The 14,379-nt window shown below is 37.8% G+C and overlaps 1 protein-coding gene across 5 annotated transcripts; it reads left to right on the top strand.

Moving 5' to 3' along the window:
- Positions 1 to 9,977: 9,977 nt before the first annotated feature.
- On the top strand, positions 9,978 to 13,989 carry LOC147509831 (uncharacterized). 5 transcript variants are annotated; one of them, XM_086602020.1, is made up of 9 exons: positions 9,978 to 10,921; positions 11,013 to 11,066; positions 11,163 to 11,262; positions 11,349 to 11,423; positions 11,503 to 11,656; positions 11,744 to 11,813; positions 13,291 to 13,356; positions 13,464 to 13,586; positions 13,684 to 13,989. In XM_086602020.1, exons 1-9 carry the CDS (start codon positions 10,120 to 10,122, stop codon positions 13,857 to 13,859), a joined length of 1,620 nt encoding a protein of 539 aa, XP_086458146.1. In that variant the 5' UTR covers positions 9,978 to 10,119; the 3' UTR covers positions 13,860 to 13,989. The 5 variants fall into 5 exon arrangements, 4 of the variants coding, with proteins under 4 accessions (XP_086458146.1, XP_086458145.1, XP_086458144.1 ...); XM_086602019.1 differs by having other exon boundaries at positions 11,160 to 11,262; XM_086602018.1 differs by having other exon boundaries at positions 11,007 to 11,066.
- Positions 13,990 to 14,379: the final 390 nt, after the last annotated feature.

Below are 14,379 nucleotides of genomic sequence, written 5' to 3'. Positions count from 1 at the left end.
AGATATCCGTGTGATGGGAATCTGTTACATGATGGTTCAACGACCCCTAACTTGAAAGAGTATAGTAAAACTACACATCAGTATAGGACACGGCGTTGAAAGAGTATAGTAAAACTACACATCAATATAGGACACGGCGATTGTCATTTTCTTGTAACCAGACAGCCCGATATCCAAATTAGAGTATTAGAGATGGATGACAAATAATAGCTCACCAGTCTGTTACCAGTGTCTTATTTTTACAATAGAAAACGTAGTTAGACAGTGATATCTTGCCAATTCGTAACTGCTACCTTTCGCTACATGAATAAACAAATCTTTACATTTTCAGCACCTCAAGGGCAGAGCATTTTTTTTCTTTCAATTTTTGGCTTATTAAGAAGAGCACATCTGCACATCTACTGTAATATATCTGTCTATTTCTATTATGCGTTTTGGAAATTCAGTTCCATCTAGAAGTTACTGAATGTCTATATCTTTCTACGGACATAGTGTCTTGAACCGCTTATTTAGTGTCTTAAATAGTTTATATAGTGTCTTTAACAAATTTCATTTACGCTTATTAACATGGTCGTAGACAAGACACTAAATAAACTGTTCAAGACACTAAATAAGTTGTTCAAAACACTCTATAACAAGTCCGTAAACTGGATAATCCGTTAAGAGAATTCCTGCATCTTTCTAATCAGCTATCTATTTTACCCTCATAGACTTTGAGCCCAATTAACCAACAGATCAGAACTGGTGGTTAATGGGTTTTTCTTCGACTTCTGCGGAACAATGGTGCCTTTGCACCAACATGTCAAAAAGTCCGAGCCATTAAGTATTCATAGTCCAATGTAGTTAGTATACACCTAGAGTTGATTCAATATTTGATGTTTCAAAATCGTAGGCGCGTCGATGCGAGGGTGTGCGAGGATTTGCGGAACTCTATGTTTGATGGTTTACGCGATATTTTTGGAGTTATCGTCCAGTCGTCCTGAACTCCTGGTACAAAGTAGAACTGTTCAGGAAGGAACAAGAAATATCCTAAAAGTGTGGGCGTTACTATTGGTACTGTATGCCTCGCATGTGTAGTAATATTGAAGATTTAAAGAGAATCCAGTGTCAACAGTTTTTCGAGCTATACAAACTCATAGCGGGGAAAAACATGTTCACCAAAGTACTATTGGTCCCTCACCTCGTGAAGTATTGGAAACTAGTTTCGTTTTAGAAACTAATTGGAGTTGCCTATTAAACTTGGGTTTCTAATTCTTTTAGGAAACCAAATTGGAACTTAGGAGTCTATAAATACTCTCATATGTTAATATAAAACAGAAGTGAGAGAAAACTAATTTTGAGAGCAACCAAAATTGAGAGAAAACTCTTGCAAAGAAATAAAGTTTGTAAGGAGAGAGATTTATATAAGAGAGATCTAGTAAGTGTTATAGAGACTTGTGAGGAGTGATTGTAATCTTCTTTCCCAATCTTATAAAGGATTTGCTATCGTGGATTAAGTATCAGTAGCCAAACCACGTTAGATCTTGTGTTGTAGTATGTTTTACTTTCTTTGCATTATTATTACTTGTTTGATATAGTTGTTGATTGTTTAGAGAGTTGGGCTTGCTAGGTATTGGAGTATAGAGTGTTCATTGAAGCTATTTTAGAGGGGATCGATTGGTATAATTTTTCCTAACAAGTGGTATCGGAGCCGTTGTTAGATTAATCACAAAGATAGTTATCCAAATCTTGCTCGGAATGTGTTTGATAAAATTTCTGAGATGAGATTTAAGTTGAAATAGCTTGTTGAGATGGACCATTCTGTAAACACTCGCATGACTAGTCTGAATAGAGATAACTACACTATTTGGAAACCCAACATGGAAGACTTGCTCTATTGCAAAGACTTGACACAACCCATTGAAAATAGAGGAGTAAAACCAGACGCAATAGCGGCGGCTGAGTGGAGCAAGCTTGACAGAAAAACAACTGAGTACATTCAATAGTGGATTGATGACAATGTCTTTTACCATGTATCCCATGAGACTACCGCTTTTGGCTTATGGAAGAAACTCGAAGACTTCTATAAGAGGATGTCGGCCAGAAATAAGATACTTCTCATTAAGAAGTTTGCTAACACGAGGTACAAATAAGGTTCCTCAATGTCTAAGCATCTTAATAAAGTACATAATACCATCAATCAGTTGCACTTAATGAAGATTGATATGGGTGACGAAGTTGAGGCTTTGCTACTATTAAACTCTCTACCCGATAGTTGGGAGACTTTAGCAGTTTCTCTTGGCGGAGCCGCTAAGGATGGAATAATTACCATGGAGATGGCTACCGGGGCATTGTTAAATGAGGAGACAAGAAGGGGTTCACAAAGTAGCTCTTCTCACTCAGATATCCTTGTCACAGAAAAGTGGGGGAGAGATAAGAGCAGAAAACCATCTCATTCTAGAGGTGATGACAGAAGCAAATCTAGGGGTGAAGCTAGAACTCCTAAGGCAGAGAGACAATATTACTATTGTGCCACCAAGTCACTTCGGATATGAGTGTAGAACAATCAAAGAGAAATGAGAATAATAACTGTGTACATGAAGACATGGTAAAGAGGAATGGAAGCACAGGCCGAGATACTACCGCACTAGTAGACGATGGTCTAGTGGGAATTGTGTCAGATTGTGGTGAGTGTTGTATTAGCACCTCATGTCAGGATACAGAGTGGGTGATAGATACAGGAGCATCCTATCACGTCACACCGCACAGGGGATTTTTCACTACCTATAGCTGTGGTGAATTTGGTGAGGTAAAGATGGGTAACAATGACGTCTCAAATATTGTAGGCATTGGTGATGTTCATGTAGAAACCAATGTCGGCTACATCTTGACACTTAAGGATGTAAGACATGTCCCTGACATTCGACTAAGCTTAATTTCCGCTGGAAAATTAGATGATGAAGGCTTTCAAAACTCATTTGGTAACGGGATATAGAAACTGAGCAGAGGTTCCATTGTAGTAGCCAAAGGAAAGAAAAGTTGCGGCTCGCTTTACACAAACTAGGCACAAAAAGAAGTTTCTACCAAACTATGGCATAAGAGACTATGTCATATGGGAGAGGAAGGCATGGAAGTTCTTGCCAAGCAAAAGGCATTGCTAAACATCAAAGGTACGCATTTAAATAGATGCACTCATTGTTTGGTTGGAAAGCAACACAGGATGTCTTTCCAAAGATTCCCCTCTCACAGAAAGGACAATGTCCTTGAGCTAGTACACACAGATTTATGTGGTCCTATGAAAATGAAGTCCCACGGGGAGTTTGTACTTATTGACTTTCATTGATGATGCGTCAAGAAAGATATGGGCATATAGTTTGAAGACCAAGGATGAAGTACTTGGCGTGTTCAAGACTTTCCATAACATAGTGGAAAGAGAGATAGGGAAGCCATTGAAGTGTATTCACTCAGATAATAGGGGAGAGTACATTGGGCCGTTTGAAGAGTATTGCAAAAGTTATGGGATTCATCATGAGCAGTCCGTTCCCAAGACACCGCAACACAATGGTATAGTCGAGAATGAACCGTACCATTGTAAAGAGGATGAGATGCATGTTGTCTCACTTTAATTTATCAAAGAGTTACTGGGTAGAAGCAATGCGCACAGCCGTACATGTGATCAACCTATCGCCTTCGAAGCCTCTGTATAGTGATTTTCCAGAGAAAGTATGGTCAGACAGAGATTGTAAAGACTCAAATTCTTGTTAAGGGTATTTTAGTAAATTACATAGCAAACCTAGGGACATTTATGTAATTGGTCAGTCGGGGTTACATTTCGAACTTACATAACTTAATGAAACTTATCTCTGACTCATAAACCACGTTAGGTACACATCTCACCTACGAAAAATTAATAAAAATATCGATTAGAGGCTTTTCTGCGTTCGAAGCTGGCACGAGTTAACAGCTTACATGCATGAGTGGGCTATCGTTATAGCTTGCGGTGGGATAGAATGTAGGAGATTAAATTAAGCTGGATGGGCCGAAAAATAATTACGGCGCTAAGTCAAATTAGTTAGTGGTTAGGAGTTTAAGTATAACTTTAGGCCTAAATTAGACAATTGGGCTTGGGCCTTAATTAGCTAACAAGTAAAGAAAACAAAATCGCACGAAACAAAATCCCCCAAAATAAATCGCACCCAATTCTCTCAATTTCGCTCACTCTTAAACCCTAAGAGAGAGAGAAACCCCAAATTCACCCAAAATTCAGTGATTAAACCTCAAATCAAACACCCAATTCTTAAAAAAACACTAAGCGCGGGTGTGGGGATTCAAAATTTCTTGGAGTTGCGTCGTATTTCTGCTAAAGGTGAGTTAATTTCGTTTCAAATTAATAGTTTAAACTCGATTTCGATGGAGTTGGTTGTATTGATAAAAGATAATTGAAATGGGGTGGTTTTTAATGTCGGCAATAGCTAATTGGAGGGATATGGCTTAGCGAATTTGTGGAGAAGAAAGCTAAAGGAGTGATTCTTATTGACTTGGTAAGAATTTTTGATTATCCACTCCATTTTTGAGCAGTTCATGTCGTTTTATAATTGTTTAAGAGTAGATTAAGTAATGAACGATTGATAAGGAATACAACAGTAAATATTACTAAAATTAATGTAAATGGAAGGATGTGGAATTTGTGGTAGTTGTAAATTGTAAATGATATGATTGGTGTTGACGTGAGGTACAATGCTAGAAATGGCCTGTAGCTCTGTTAATGGTAGTTAAAGGAAAAATTTCCTGAGACCAAATTCGTAGCATCGAGATTCTTCTCGACTTACGTTAGATAAGAAGTTCTCGTTCGTTCGATAAATTTTAATAACCTACGGGTATATGATGTTATAGGAGGAATTACGAGTGGATTCGGTTAAGCGGGCTCGATTCTGTTAAGTGGGCTTGAGGAGAACGGAGCTTGCTAAGGTAGGAACCTACATACCAATATATAACCTGCTTATTTTCATGCATGATTTGAGTTGTTTAAATTGGAAGGGATAGTTTACGTATCAACCATGCATGTATATATAGTATTCATGTTTTGCATTTGTATTTTTCCGCGATATAAACTAAATATACGGATAGCTTTAGGTAATGAAATGGTTTTGAAATCTGGGTAGCGGGATTGTTTTCTTTGTTAAAAGAGTAAAATTTGGTTTTAGGGGAATGGTTCTCGCCTCTTTGTCTCGCAAGAGACAGAGAGATGGATTTTGAAGTGCGGGTAAGGATTACCCGGTTGTTTGTAACTATGTGTGAGGTTCTGGATTGTTCCATGGATGGTTCGTTATTATTTACGATGATTTTCCGTTTGGGAATCATTGGTTGTCATTTACTATGACTGGCCCGTTTGGCAGTCATAGGTTGCATTACTCGATTGTTGGAAATCCAGGAACTCACACATACAGAACCAACAGTTTTAAAAGAAAAACTAAATATGTAACTATAGTATTTGGAAATAATCGGTAATACGAGTATATATATTACTAAACTTATCACGAGGGGATTTGGAAAAGAATTGGTGAATTCCTATAAAGAAGGAACTGTTGTCGCATTTCCGGAGATGGCAGTTTGCTCTAGGATTCCAACTGTGGTGTACACCTTTTGAGGTGGTGGGCCACCTTTAAAGGGATGCATCACAGGATGTAGTCCGGGAATTCCTTTTCTACTTTTCTAGATAACCATGCTTGTACGTGTCACGCTGTATGGTGCTTAGCTTGTGTGAGGTTACATATTACCTCGATGAGGTTTAGACGCGAGAAGTGAGAGTTTAGTCCACTCCTGGATGTGTGTCAGGATCCTGAGCAGTCTGCAGTCGTCGAATGGTTGACCACTGTAAGTTAGGTGACAGCCCATATGGAGGTCGTGGTCACAGGGCCCACCTGAGCCCTAAAAGCTTTGAGGATTTTGTGTGTACGAACACAACAATGGCATTTCAGCTCCCTGCCGGTAAAATCAGGAAAACAACGGTGCATGGTTCACACTGGAAAATACTGAACCGAGATATGCCCGTGGATCGGGCTAAGTACCCGGTCGTATCTCACCATTCTAATAGGATCAAAACGGCCACAATAGTTGTATGATGTTGTGAAAACTATATTTTGAATATTAACGAAGCATATCGAAATGATTTACGCGCTAGTTAGTGAGGTATTATATAGTCCGCGATATTTGGATATTATCATGGAAACCTCAGATGTTTTAAATGTTTTACTATAAGTATTCTATTATTGGTTATCGCGCGGCGTTTCTTCGGCATAGTTGTTTTGCTCATCCTACTTTAACATTTCAAATAGGCCCGCTCATGGGAGGAGATTATCCCTACCACCGATGATGATGGGTATGGGGATTTGGGTGGTTTCCCCTATGCTTGACGAGGGACATAGTCGAGTTATTTTGTCGTATAGGGTGTCTCTATCGCATTTTATTGGATAAGAGATAATATAGTTCATTTTGGTTGTAAAGTTCATTTTGATGTAATCCGCGATGTAATTGAGTAACGATGACCGTAAACCTTTGGTGGATATGTACATATACATTACTGTTGTTTAGAAAGTTAGTTTATATAGATTTGGTTGTTGGAAGTTTGTATTATCGCGATGTCCGTGTTATGACGGGTTTTGGAGTATCTGAAAACGCTTGATTAAACAAAGGAAACTCCGCCGAAATTTCGGTAGAATTGGGATAGTGATCGCCTCGAGATTTATCTTCGCGTCCTCGGGATGTGTGTTGGGTCTCGGGGCGTGACAAAGATGTTAATTATGGATACTTGAAGGTATTTGGGTGTAGGCCATTTGTTCATATTTCCAAGGATAAGAGATCCAAGCTTGATGATAAAGCTAAGCAGTGCATTTTTCTGGGTTATGGGGATGAGAAGTTTGGCTACAAACTTTATAATTTGATCAACAAGAAGGTAATCCGAAGTCGAGAAGTTGTGTTCTTGGAAGACCAAACTATAACAGACTTTGAGAATGGTGAGAAGCTAGAAGATTTCATGGATGATCTTGTTGACTTAGAACCAAAAGTTCCTACTGTGGAATGTGCAGAAGGTATTAAGAATGCAGAGAACCATGGGTTTGAAGCTCATGATGATGATCCTTTTGCTCATGATGGGATAGAACCTATTGATATAGAAGATGCAAATGAAGTGCATGAACCACCACCTAAGCAAGCAGAAGTGCATCCTCCTAAGCCACAAGAAGATGGGGTAAGGAGATCCGAAAAAGAGAGACAAGATTCAACCAGGTATCCACCACATACGTATGTTTTACTATCTGATGGTGGAGAACCTATGTACTATCAAGATACTCTTAAAGGTACAAACAAAGATAAATGGTTGAAGGTCATGTAAGATGAGATGGGTTTTTTGTATAAGAATCACACTTATGACTTAGTTGAGAAACCGAAAGGAAGAAAAGTTCTAAAAAATAAGTGGATCTTCAAAGTCAAGCATGAGGAGAATAATCCACATCCAAGGCACAAAGCTCGCCTTGTTATGAAGGGATTCGGTCAAAGAAAAGGTATTGACTTTGATGAAACTTTTTCTCCTGTAGTTAAGATGACTTCTATCAGGGTGGTATTGGGTTTGGCCGTAAGTATGAACCTAGAGGTTGAACAACTAGATGTCAAGACAACTTTTCTTCATGGAGATCTTGAAGAAGATGTCTACATGGACCAGCCAGAGGGGTTTTAGGTCAAAGGCAAGGAGCACCTGGTATGCAAGCTGAAAAAGAGCTTGTATGGGTTAAAGTAGGCACCGAGACAGTGGTACCTAAAGTTTGATTCCTTTATGGTGAATCATGACTACATGAAGTCCGCTTCTGACCATTGTGTGTTTGTTTAGAAATTTCCAGATAGGGATTTCATAGTGCTCTTGTTGTATGTTGATGATATGTTGATAGTTGGCTAGAACATCAACAAGATATCCAAGCTAAAGAAAGACTTGAGTAAGCCCTTTGAGATGAAGGATTTGGGTCAAGCAAAGAAGATACTTGAGATGCGGATCACTCGTGATAGAAAGAGTGGGAAGTTGTGGCTTTCATAAGGAAGCTACATTGAGAAGGTATTGAAGAGATTCAATATGGATCAAGCGAAGCCAGTCAGTTGTCCACTTGGTGGCCAGTTTTGCATGACCAAAGGTATGTGTCCAAAGGGTAAGCATGAGGAGAATGAAGTGGAAAAGATTCTTTATGTATCCGCAATGGGCAGCTTGATGTATGTAATGGTGTGTACAAAACCGGATATTGCTTTTGTCGTTGGTGTTGTAAGTCGATTTCTGTCAAATCCGAGTAAAGAGCATTGGGAAGGTGTTAAGTGGATATTGAGATATCTCAAAGACACTTCCAAGGCATGTTTGTATTTTGGTGGGAGTAAGACCTTGCTTGAAGGCTACACAGATGTAGACATGACAGTTGATGTTGACTCGATGAAGTCTACTTCCGGTTATCCTATTTACATTTGCAGGGGGAGCAGTTTCTTGGCAATCTAAATTGCAAAAATGTGTTGCCCTCTCTACTACAGAAGTCGAGTATATTGCAGCCACAAATTGTTGCAAAGAGATGCTATGGATAAAGAGGTTCTTCAATGAACTAGGGCTAAAGCAGAACTAATTTGTAGTTCTGTGTGACAGTCAGAGCACCATCCATTTGAGTAAGAATCCGAGTTTTCATTCTAGATCTAAGCACATACATATGCATTATCATTGGGTTAGAGAAGTTCTCAAAGAGAAGCAATTGTGCATAGAGAAGATCCATACCGACAAAAATGAGTAGGATATGATGACCAAGATTTTGCCCAAGGGCAAGTTTGATGCTTGTTGTGCTACCACCGGATTAGTGGCACACTGCTCCCACTGATTTGGGAATGCATGGAAGTATTCCCCCTCATGGTTTGAAAGGGGGAGATTGTTGGGTCCCTCATCTCGTGAAGTATTAGAAACTGGTTTCGTTTTGGAAACCAATTGGAGTTGCCTATTGGACTTGGGTTTCTAATTTTTTTAGGAAACCAAATTGGAACTTGGAAGTCTATAAATACTCTTATATGTTAGTATAACATAGCAGTGAGAGAAACCCAATTTTGAGAGCAACTAAAATTGAGAGAAAACCCTTGCAAAGAGATAAAACTTGTAAGGAGAGAGATTTGTAAATGAGAGATTTAGTAAGTGTTGGAGAGACTTGTGAGGAGTGATTGTATTTTTCCTTCCCAATCTTATAAAGGATTTGCTCTTGTGGATTATGTATCATTGGCCGAACCACATTACATCTTGTATTGTGGTATGTTTGACTTTCTTTGCATTATTATTACTTGTTTGTGATAGTTGTTGATTGTTAAAGGAGTATAGAGTGTTCATTCAAGCTATCTTACAGGGAATCGATTGGTATCGTTTTACCGAACAAGTAACTCCTCAATTCCTTAATTTTGTGGATTGTTATAAATTTCCATCACTTTGGAAGGCTCAGTAGTACTATGTATGTGTATTTTCCTGCAACAAAGAAAATTTACTTGTCACGTGCGAATCTAAACTTTAAACCGTTAAAATCTTAGCCATTACTTATGGCATTTACTCTTTTTAGAGCTTATTTCACCAAAAAAAAACGTCCCCTGGATCACTTAGCTCAACAGCTTTGACAGATTGCAAACCCTTTTTGTCTCCAACTTCAAGTCCCAGACAAAATAGCAAAGAGACTCACGTTGTAGTTGTTATGTGGAAACCTCTTTCATGATCATCACCTCTATCTACTCAATTTCATCTGCATGTGAGAATTGTGACTTTGAGACCCCCATTACTTTTGATTTAGTAGGTAGTGTCTTGGAAACAGAACTTGCAGAGATCCTTAGACGCAAAGCGACCAAGAAGAGAATAATTTTTACCAAACTTTCACATCTTTTCAACTAATAACCACCCAACCCCACCACCAAATTTATCCTCTTTTTCTCTTAAAGCGTCAACAGTCTTGAGACACAATTTTCTTCTTACTCCTTACTTTCTCTAAGGAATCCAAGAGGACTAATACTAACTAGTATTTCCTCAGCTCAAAGTTTCTCTTGTCATTACTGCAGCTTTGTCAGTGCTGTGATACTCATTAAGTAGCTAAAGAAAAAATGCAAGTGGGTAGAACTGGAAGAACAAGTACACCTAAAAATGGTGTAGTTGGCGGTTCAGTATTGGACAGGAGAATGAAGATTGATGAAGGGAAGAGTGAGGCTAAAGTCATGAATAGAGAAGACAATTCAGAAAACAGTGGTGGAGGCAGTGTAAGTTTTCGAGCGTATGGAAGGTCGAGAAGGATTCAGAATGCTACTGATGTAATTGACAGAAGCTCAATTCAGATAAGAAAAGAAAAGATCAAACCAATGCAGCTAAGGAAGACAAAATCTGATATACGCGAGTTCGAGTCTGAAAAGAAACCAATGCATAAAAGAAAGACAAAATCTGCTCTGGATAAGCGCGTCAGTGAAGAAGAAGCAAGTGTCTCTGGTGAAGTATTTGAGAAGAACCAAAGTGAGACGCCTGGTACTAGATCTGATTCTTACAATTGCAATGAGTTGGGTGTGTGCATAGAGAAGCTGAATTCAAGTACTTTGAGGACAGAAGAGCAGATTGAAATTGAAGGAGTAGTTGTCCATGATGAAGGTGCTGATGCGGATGAAGAAGATGAAGGAGAAGAGGAAGATGAAGATGAGGTGGAAGAAATTGAGTTGGAGATAGAAGAGCAGAGTTTTGATGTCAAGGAAGTTGACATTCAACAAGTGGAACACAAGAAGGTTGTGAATGAAGAGAATAACAAGGTTGATCTGATCCGTGTTGAAAAACCACTTCTCATTTTTTCAAATGTGATCAGACCATCTCCCCAAGTTAGTTACTACGCTAGAATTAATCCAGAATCCACAAAAGCACCACCAGGTATGTAGTTCTCATTTTGTTTGTGTATGGAGTTAAGTTGATCTTCTCTTTGTTCTTTTAATATATTTAGTTCTCTTCTTTTAAGTTACAGTTTGGGATGAATTCGAGAGGCTGCAAGAAACACAGAGCAAACTACAGAACATTGGTGAGTCTTGATTCCTTGGTTGAATTGTGCATTATATAAATTTGGCACTTTTAACTGCGAAAATTCCTCCATCCTCTTGTTATTATTTTCCAGTAGACTTAGTGATGTGGAAAGACGTTCCAAAATCGGCTTTTGTTTTTGGACTTGGATCCTTTTTTCTCCTCTCATCTTCCTTCACCAAGGATCTCAATTTCAGGTAGATGAAATCGAATTCTGTGGCCAAATTATAAGTTAGTCCTTGTTTCCAAACATACTAACATATATTGTTATTTTCACCAACAGCTTGATTTCGGCTGTTTCTTATGTGGGTCTTTTTTATCTTGCTGCAACATTCTTCTATAAATCAATTCTATGCAGGTAATCCTTTAAACATTGTAAAATTTGATAAATTGTGAACATGATCTATACATTTGTTTTGACAACATTGCTATATCAGGGGAAGTATTGATGTTGATGAAGAATCAAATCAGAGGTATTTGGTGGGGGAAGAAGAGGCCATTTGGTTACTACATTTAATTCTTCCTTACTTTAATGGGTTTCTCTTAAAGTTAAAAGGTCTATTCTCCGGAGACCCAGCAACTACACTGAAGGTATATCTACATTTTTCTTAGCCTATGTTTTCATTAATTTGGTGTTGACAATGAGGTACTAAAGGTGATGACTTGTGAGAGTGGCAGTTAGCAGTAACATTGTTTATTTTGGCCCGGTGTGGAGGCTCCATCACTGTATGGAAGATGGCTAAATTGGGTAAGTAAAATTTGGTAAATATGGGTGTATTTCAATCGTAAGAATAAATCACAAGAATCATAAGACACAATCATAAGAATATTTCAATCGAGTATTTTGAGCTTGCTCAGAATCTCAAATGTTTATGGGTAGATACTCTGTTGCAATAGTGCTCATTAATTTTCAAAAGTGAACACGTATATGTCATGACGCTGTGAGTAAATTAACCTCTCTTATCAACTAAGTAAGTAACTAATCAATTATAGCAAAGTATTGAGAGAAAAAAAATATATTCTACAGATATTGATTCTATAATACAAATTGATGAAACAATATTAAGAGAAAATGTTCTTGAATCTTCATGTTAAAGAAAATTATGTTTGGGAACTAACTATTTTGCTTTTGAAGGGGCAACGACAAAGTGTCCAAAAAATTAGGAGAAACTTGTTTAGAGTTTAAACAAGGGATCTGTTTTCAAAATTGTTTATTTAGTAGGATCAACAACAGATTTATGGAGGCCTTAGACCATTTTTAGGTGAGATACTATCCTAGTATCAAACATAAAATTTTCAATAATTTGGTGTTTTTTCTTCTTAAGGAAAGACACATGTTGATGAAAATACCAAAAAAACACCAAGCCAAACACCAAATCTATCTCGCAGTTTTGGATTTCGCAGTTTTTTTTAATACTGTATGGGCTTGGGCTAGAGTGTGGGCTTCAATCACGCAGAGATTTAGAAAGAGAAAAAAGAAGAAAGTTGAAGTGCAACACATTGTGCGGTTTTTGGAAAACCGCGTGGGCTATATGGCGCGGTTTATCCAAAACCGCATAATTTGATGTCGAATATTTGATGTTTCTACTGAAATTGGTTGGTTTTTTTTGGTTTGGTTCAAAAATTTAGTAGTTTCTTAGTTTCTCTTTTAAATATGCTCTTAGTTAATATATAACTTGATACCAATGTGATCTGCAATGGTGTAGGTGTACCTCGTTCCCAAACAAACATAGGTGTTCTATGCTTAAACTCACTCTTGAATCATTATTCCATTTGGTGACATACATATAGCTCCTAAATTGAGCATAGTTTGGAATTTCAGAATTTTTGAAATTTTGATAAATTTAAAAATCGAAATTCATTAAATTTTGACTCCTATTACATTTGGAATTTCAGATAATTTCAAAATTTTAAATATTTCAACTCTATATTTAGAATTCCAGTTTTTTGAAAAACCGAAATTTCAAACGGAATTCCAAAATTTGGTTCGGAATCACCAACTATGAAATTGAGTGAAAATATTCTCCACGTAGATTCACAGGAACCACAAATAATGCCTAGTGGAAATTTGCCATTCAATATTGTAACTTTGTTTTGTTTGCCATACAGAATGCATTATGCGAAACTGGCTGACAGCACAGTAAAGTGACTGCTCCAAAATGTATTGTACAGTACAGAACATAACTTTACAATACCGTTAACTATAGTGTCACTGACATTTGCAGGTTTCTTTGCCGTTTTCACCGTACCAAAGGTCTGTTCATCATATTCCACCCAGTTAACTGCATACGGTAATTTCAATCCTAACGGTATACATATAATTCTGGTCCATTAATCATGAACATTTGTTACACTTACCTAATACATAGGCCTGTCGTCTGTGTCTTACAATTTGAAGGCTATTTTTGGATAAGACGCTTTTGTGACGCATGGAATTCGTGCAAGCACAAAAAAGCTGTAGCTGCTGCTATTTTTACCCTCGTGTGGAATTTATCTTCCGTCAGTGCGCGTGTTTGGGCAGGTAAGATTTTAATATGCCACTGTTGACCTGGTTAGCAATTTCGGATACGGCTAAAATTCGATGAATGAACGAATAATAAAAGTTTTTTGTGACGCAGCATTCATGTTGGTGGTAGCAATCCGATACTATCAACAGTCATTGTCTATGTTAAGAGAGGAATGGGAAGAAGAACAAGCAAGAGGAGGAGAAACTATGTTTGGACGTGATAACATACACATACATCATAGTGGTCCCAATTTGAAGGAGACAATTAAAGAGAAGAAAGGATCATGAGACACTATTATTGGAGACACGCTTTATTGCAATGTGGATCACTGGATTGTACTCTATGATGTTACTTTTAGTTTTTACATTTTTTATGGTGACTGTACAGATATCATTCAATAGAAACCTTACTTCTTTAGTTCTTTGTATTTTTTTTAGAATGGCCGAAAATATTGGTGGAGTGCTATATCGGATTCCCAATTTTTTTTTTTTTTCCGATAAACATCTTAAATTATATTAGTGCTTAAAGCATTAAAGGGACATAGTGGTTTTCAAGCATACAATTTGAAAGATCTGACATAGGTAACTGCCTGATAGCCCAGGCAGCTAGACTGTGTGCATCCCCATTAGAAGTTCTGCTTATCCACTCAAAAGACACATACTCTAGATTACTGAAAAGGTTTGTTACAAAAGTGTGCAAAGCAGTCAAGGTCCAGCTGCTATCACCCCCATTGAAAGCTTTAATGACTTCCACACAATCACCCTTAAACACAAAACTGTAGCGTCCTAAGTAGCATGCCAGTAGCGC

The sequence above is a fragment of the Coptis chinensis genome, chromosome 3 (genome assembly GCF_015680905.1).
Source record: "Coptis chinensis isolate HL-2020 chromosome 3, ASM1568090v1, whole genome shotgun sequence".
NCBI classification, from domain to species: Eukaryota; Viridiplantae; Streptophyta; class Magnoliopsida; order Ranunculales; family Ranunculaceae; genus Coptis; species Coptis chinensis.
Note: the sequence above shows the minus strand (reverse complement) of the source record. Positions and strands in the feature narration are given on the sequence as shown.

Coding starts and splice junctions, on each gene's coding strand:
- LOC147509831 (XM_086602017.1), top strand. CDS start 10,120: ATGCAAGTGGGTAGAACTGGAAGAACAAGTACACCTAAAAATGGTGTA. Junction 11,067..11,159: donor GAGCAAACTACAGAACATTG/GTGAGTCTTGAT, acceptor ATTATTTTCCAG/TAGACTTAGTGATGTGGAAA. Junction 11,424..11,502: donor TATAAATCAATTCTATGCAG/GTAATCCTTTAA, acceptor TTGCTATATCAG/GGGAAGTATTGATGTTGATG.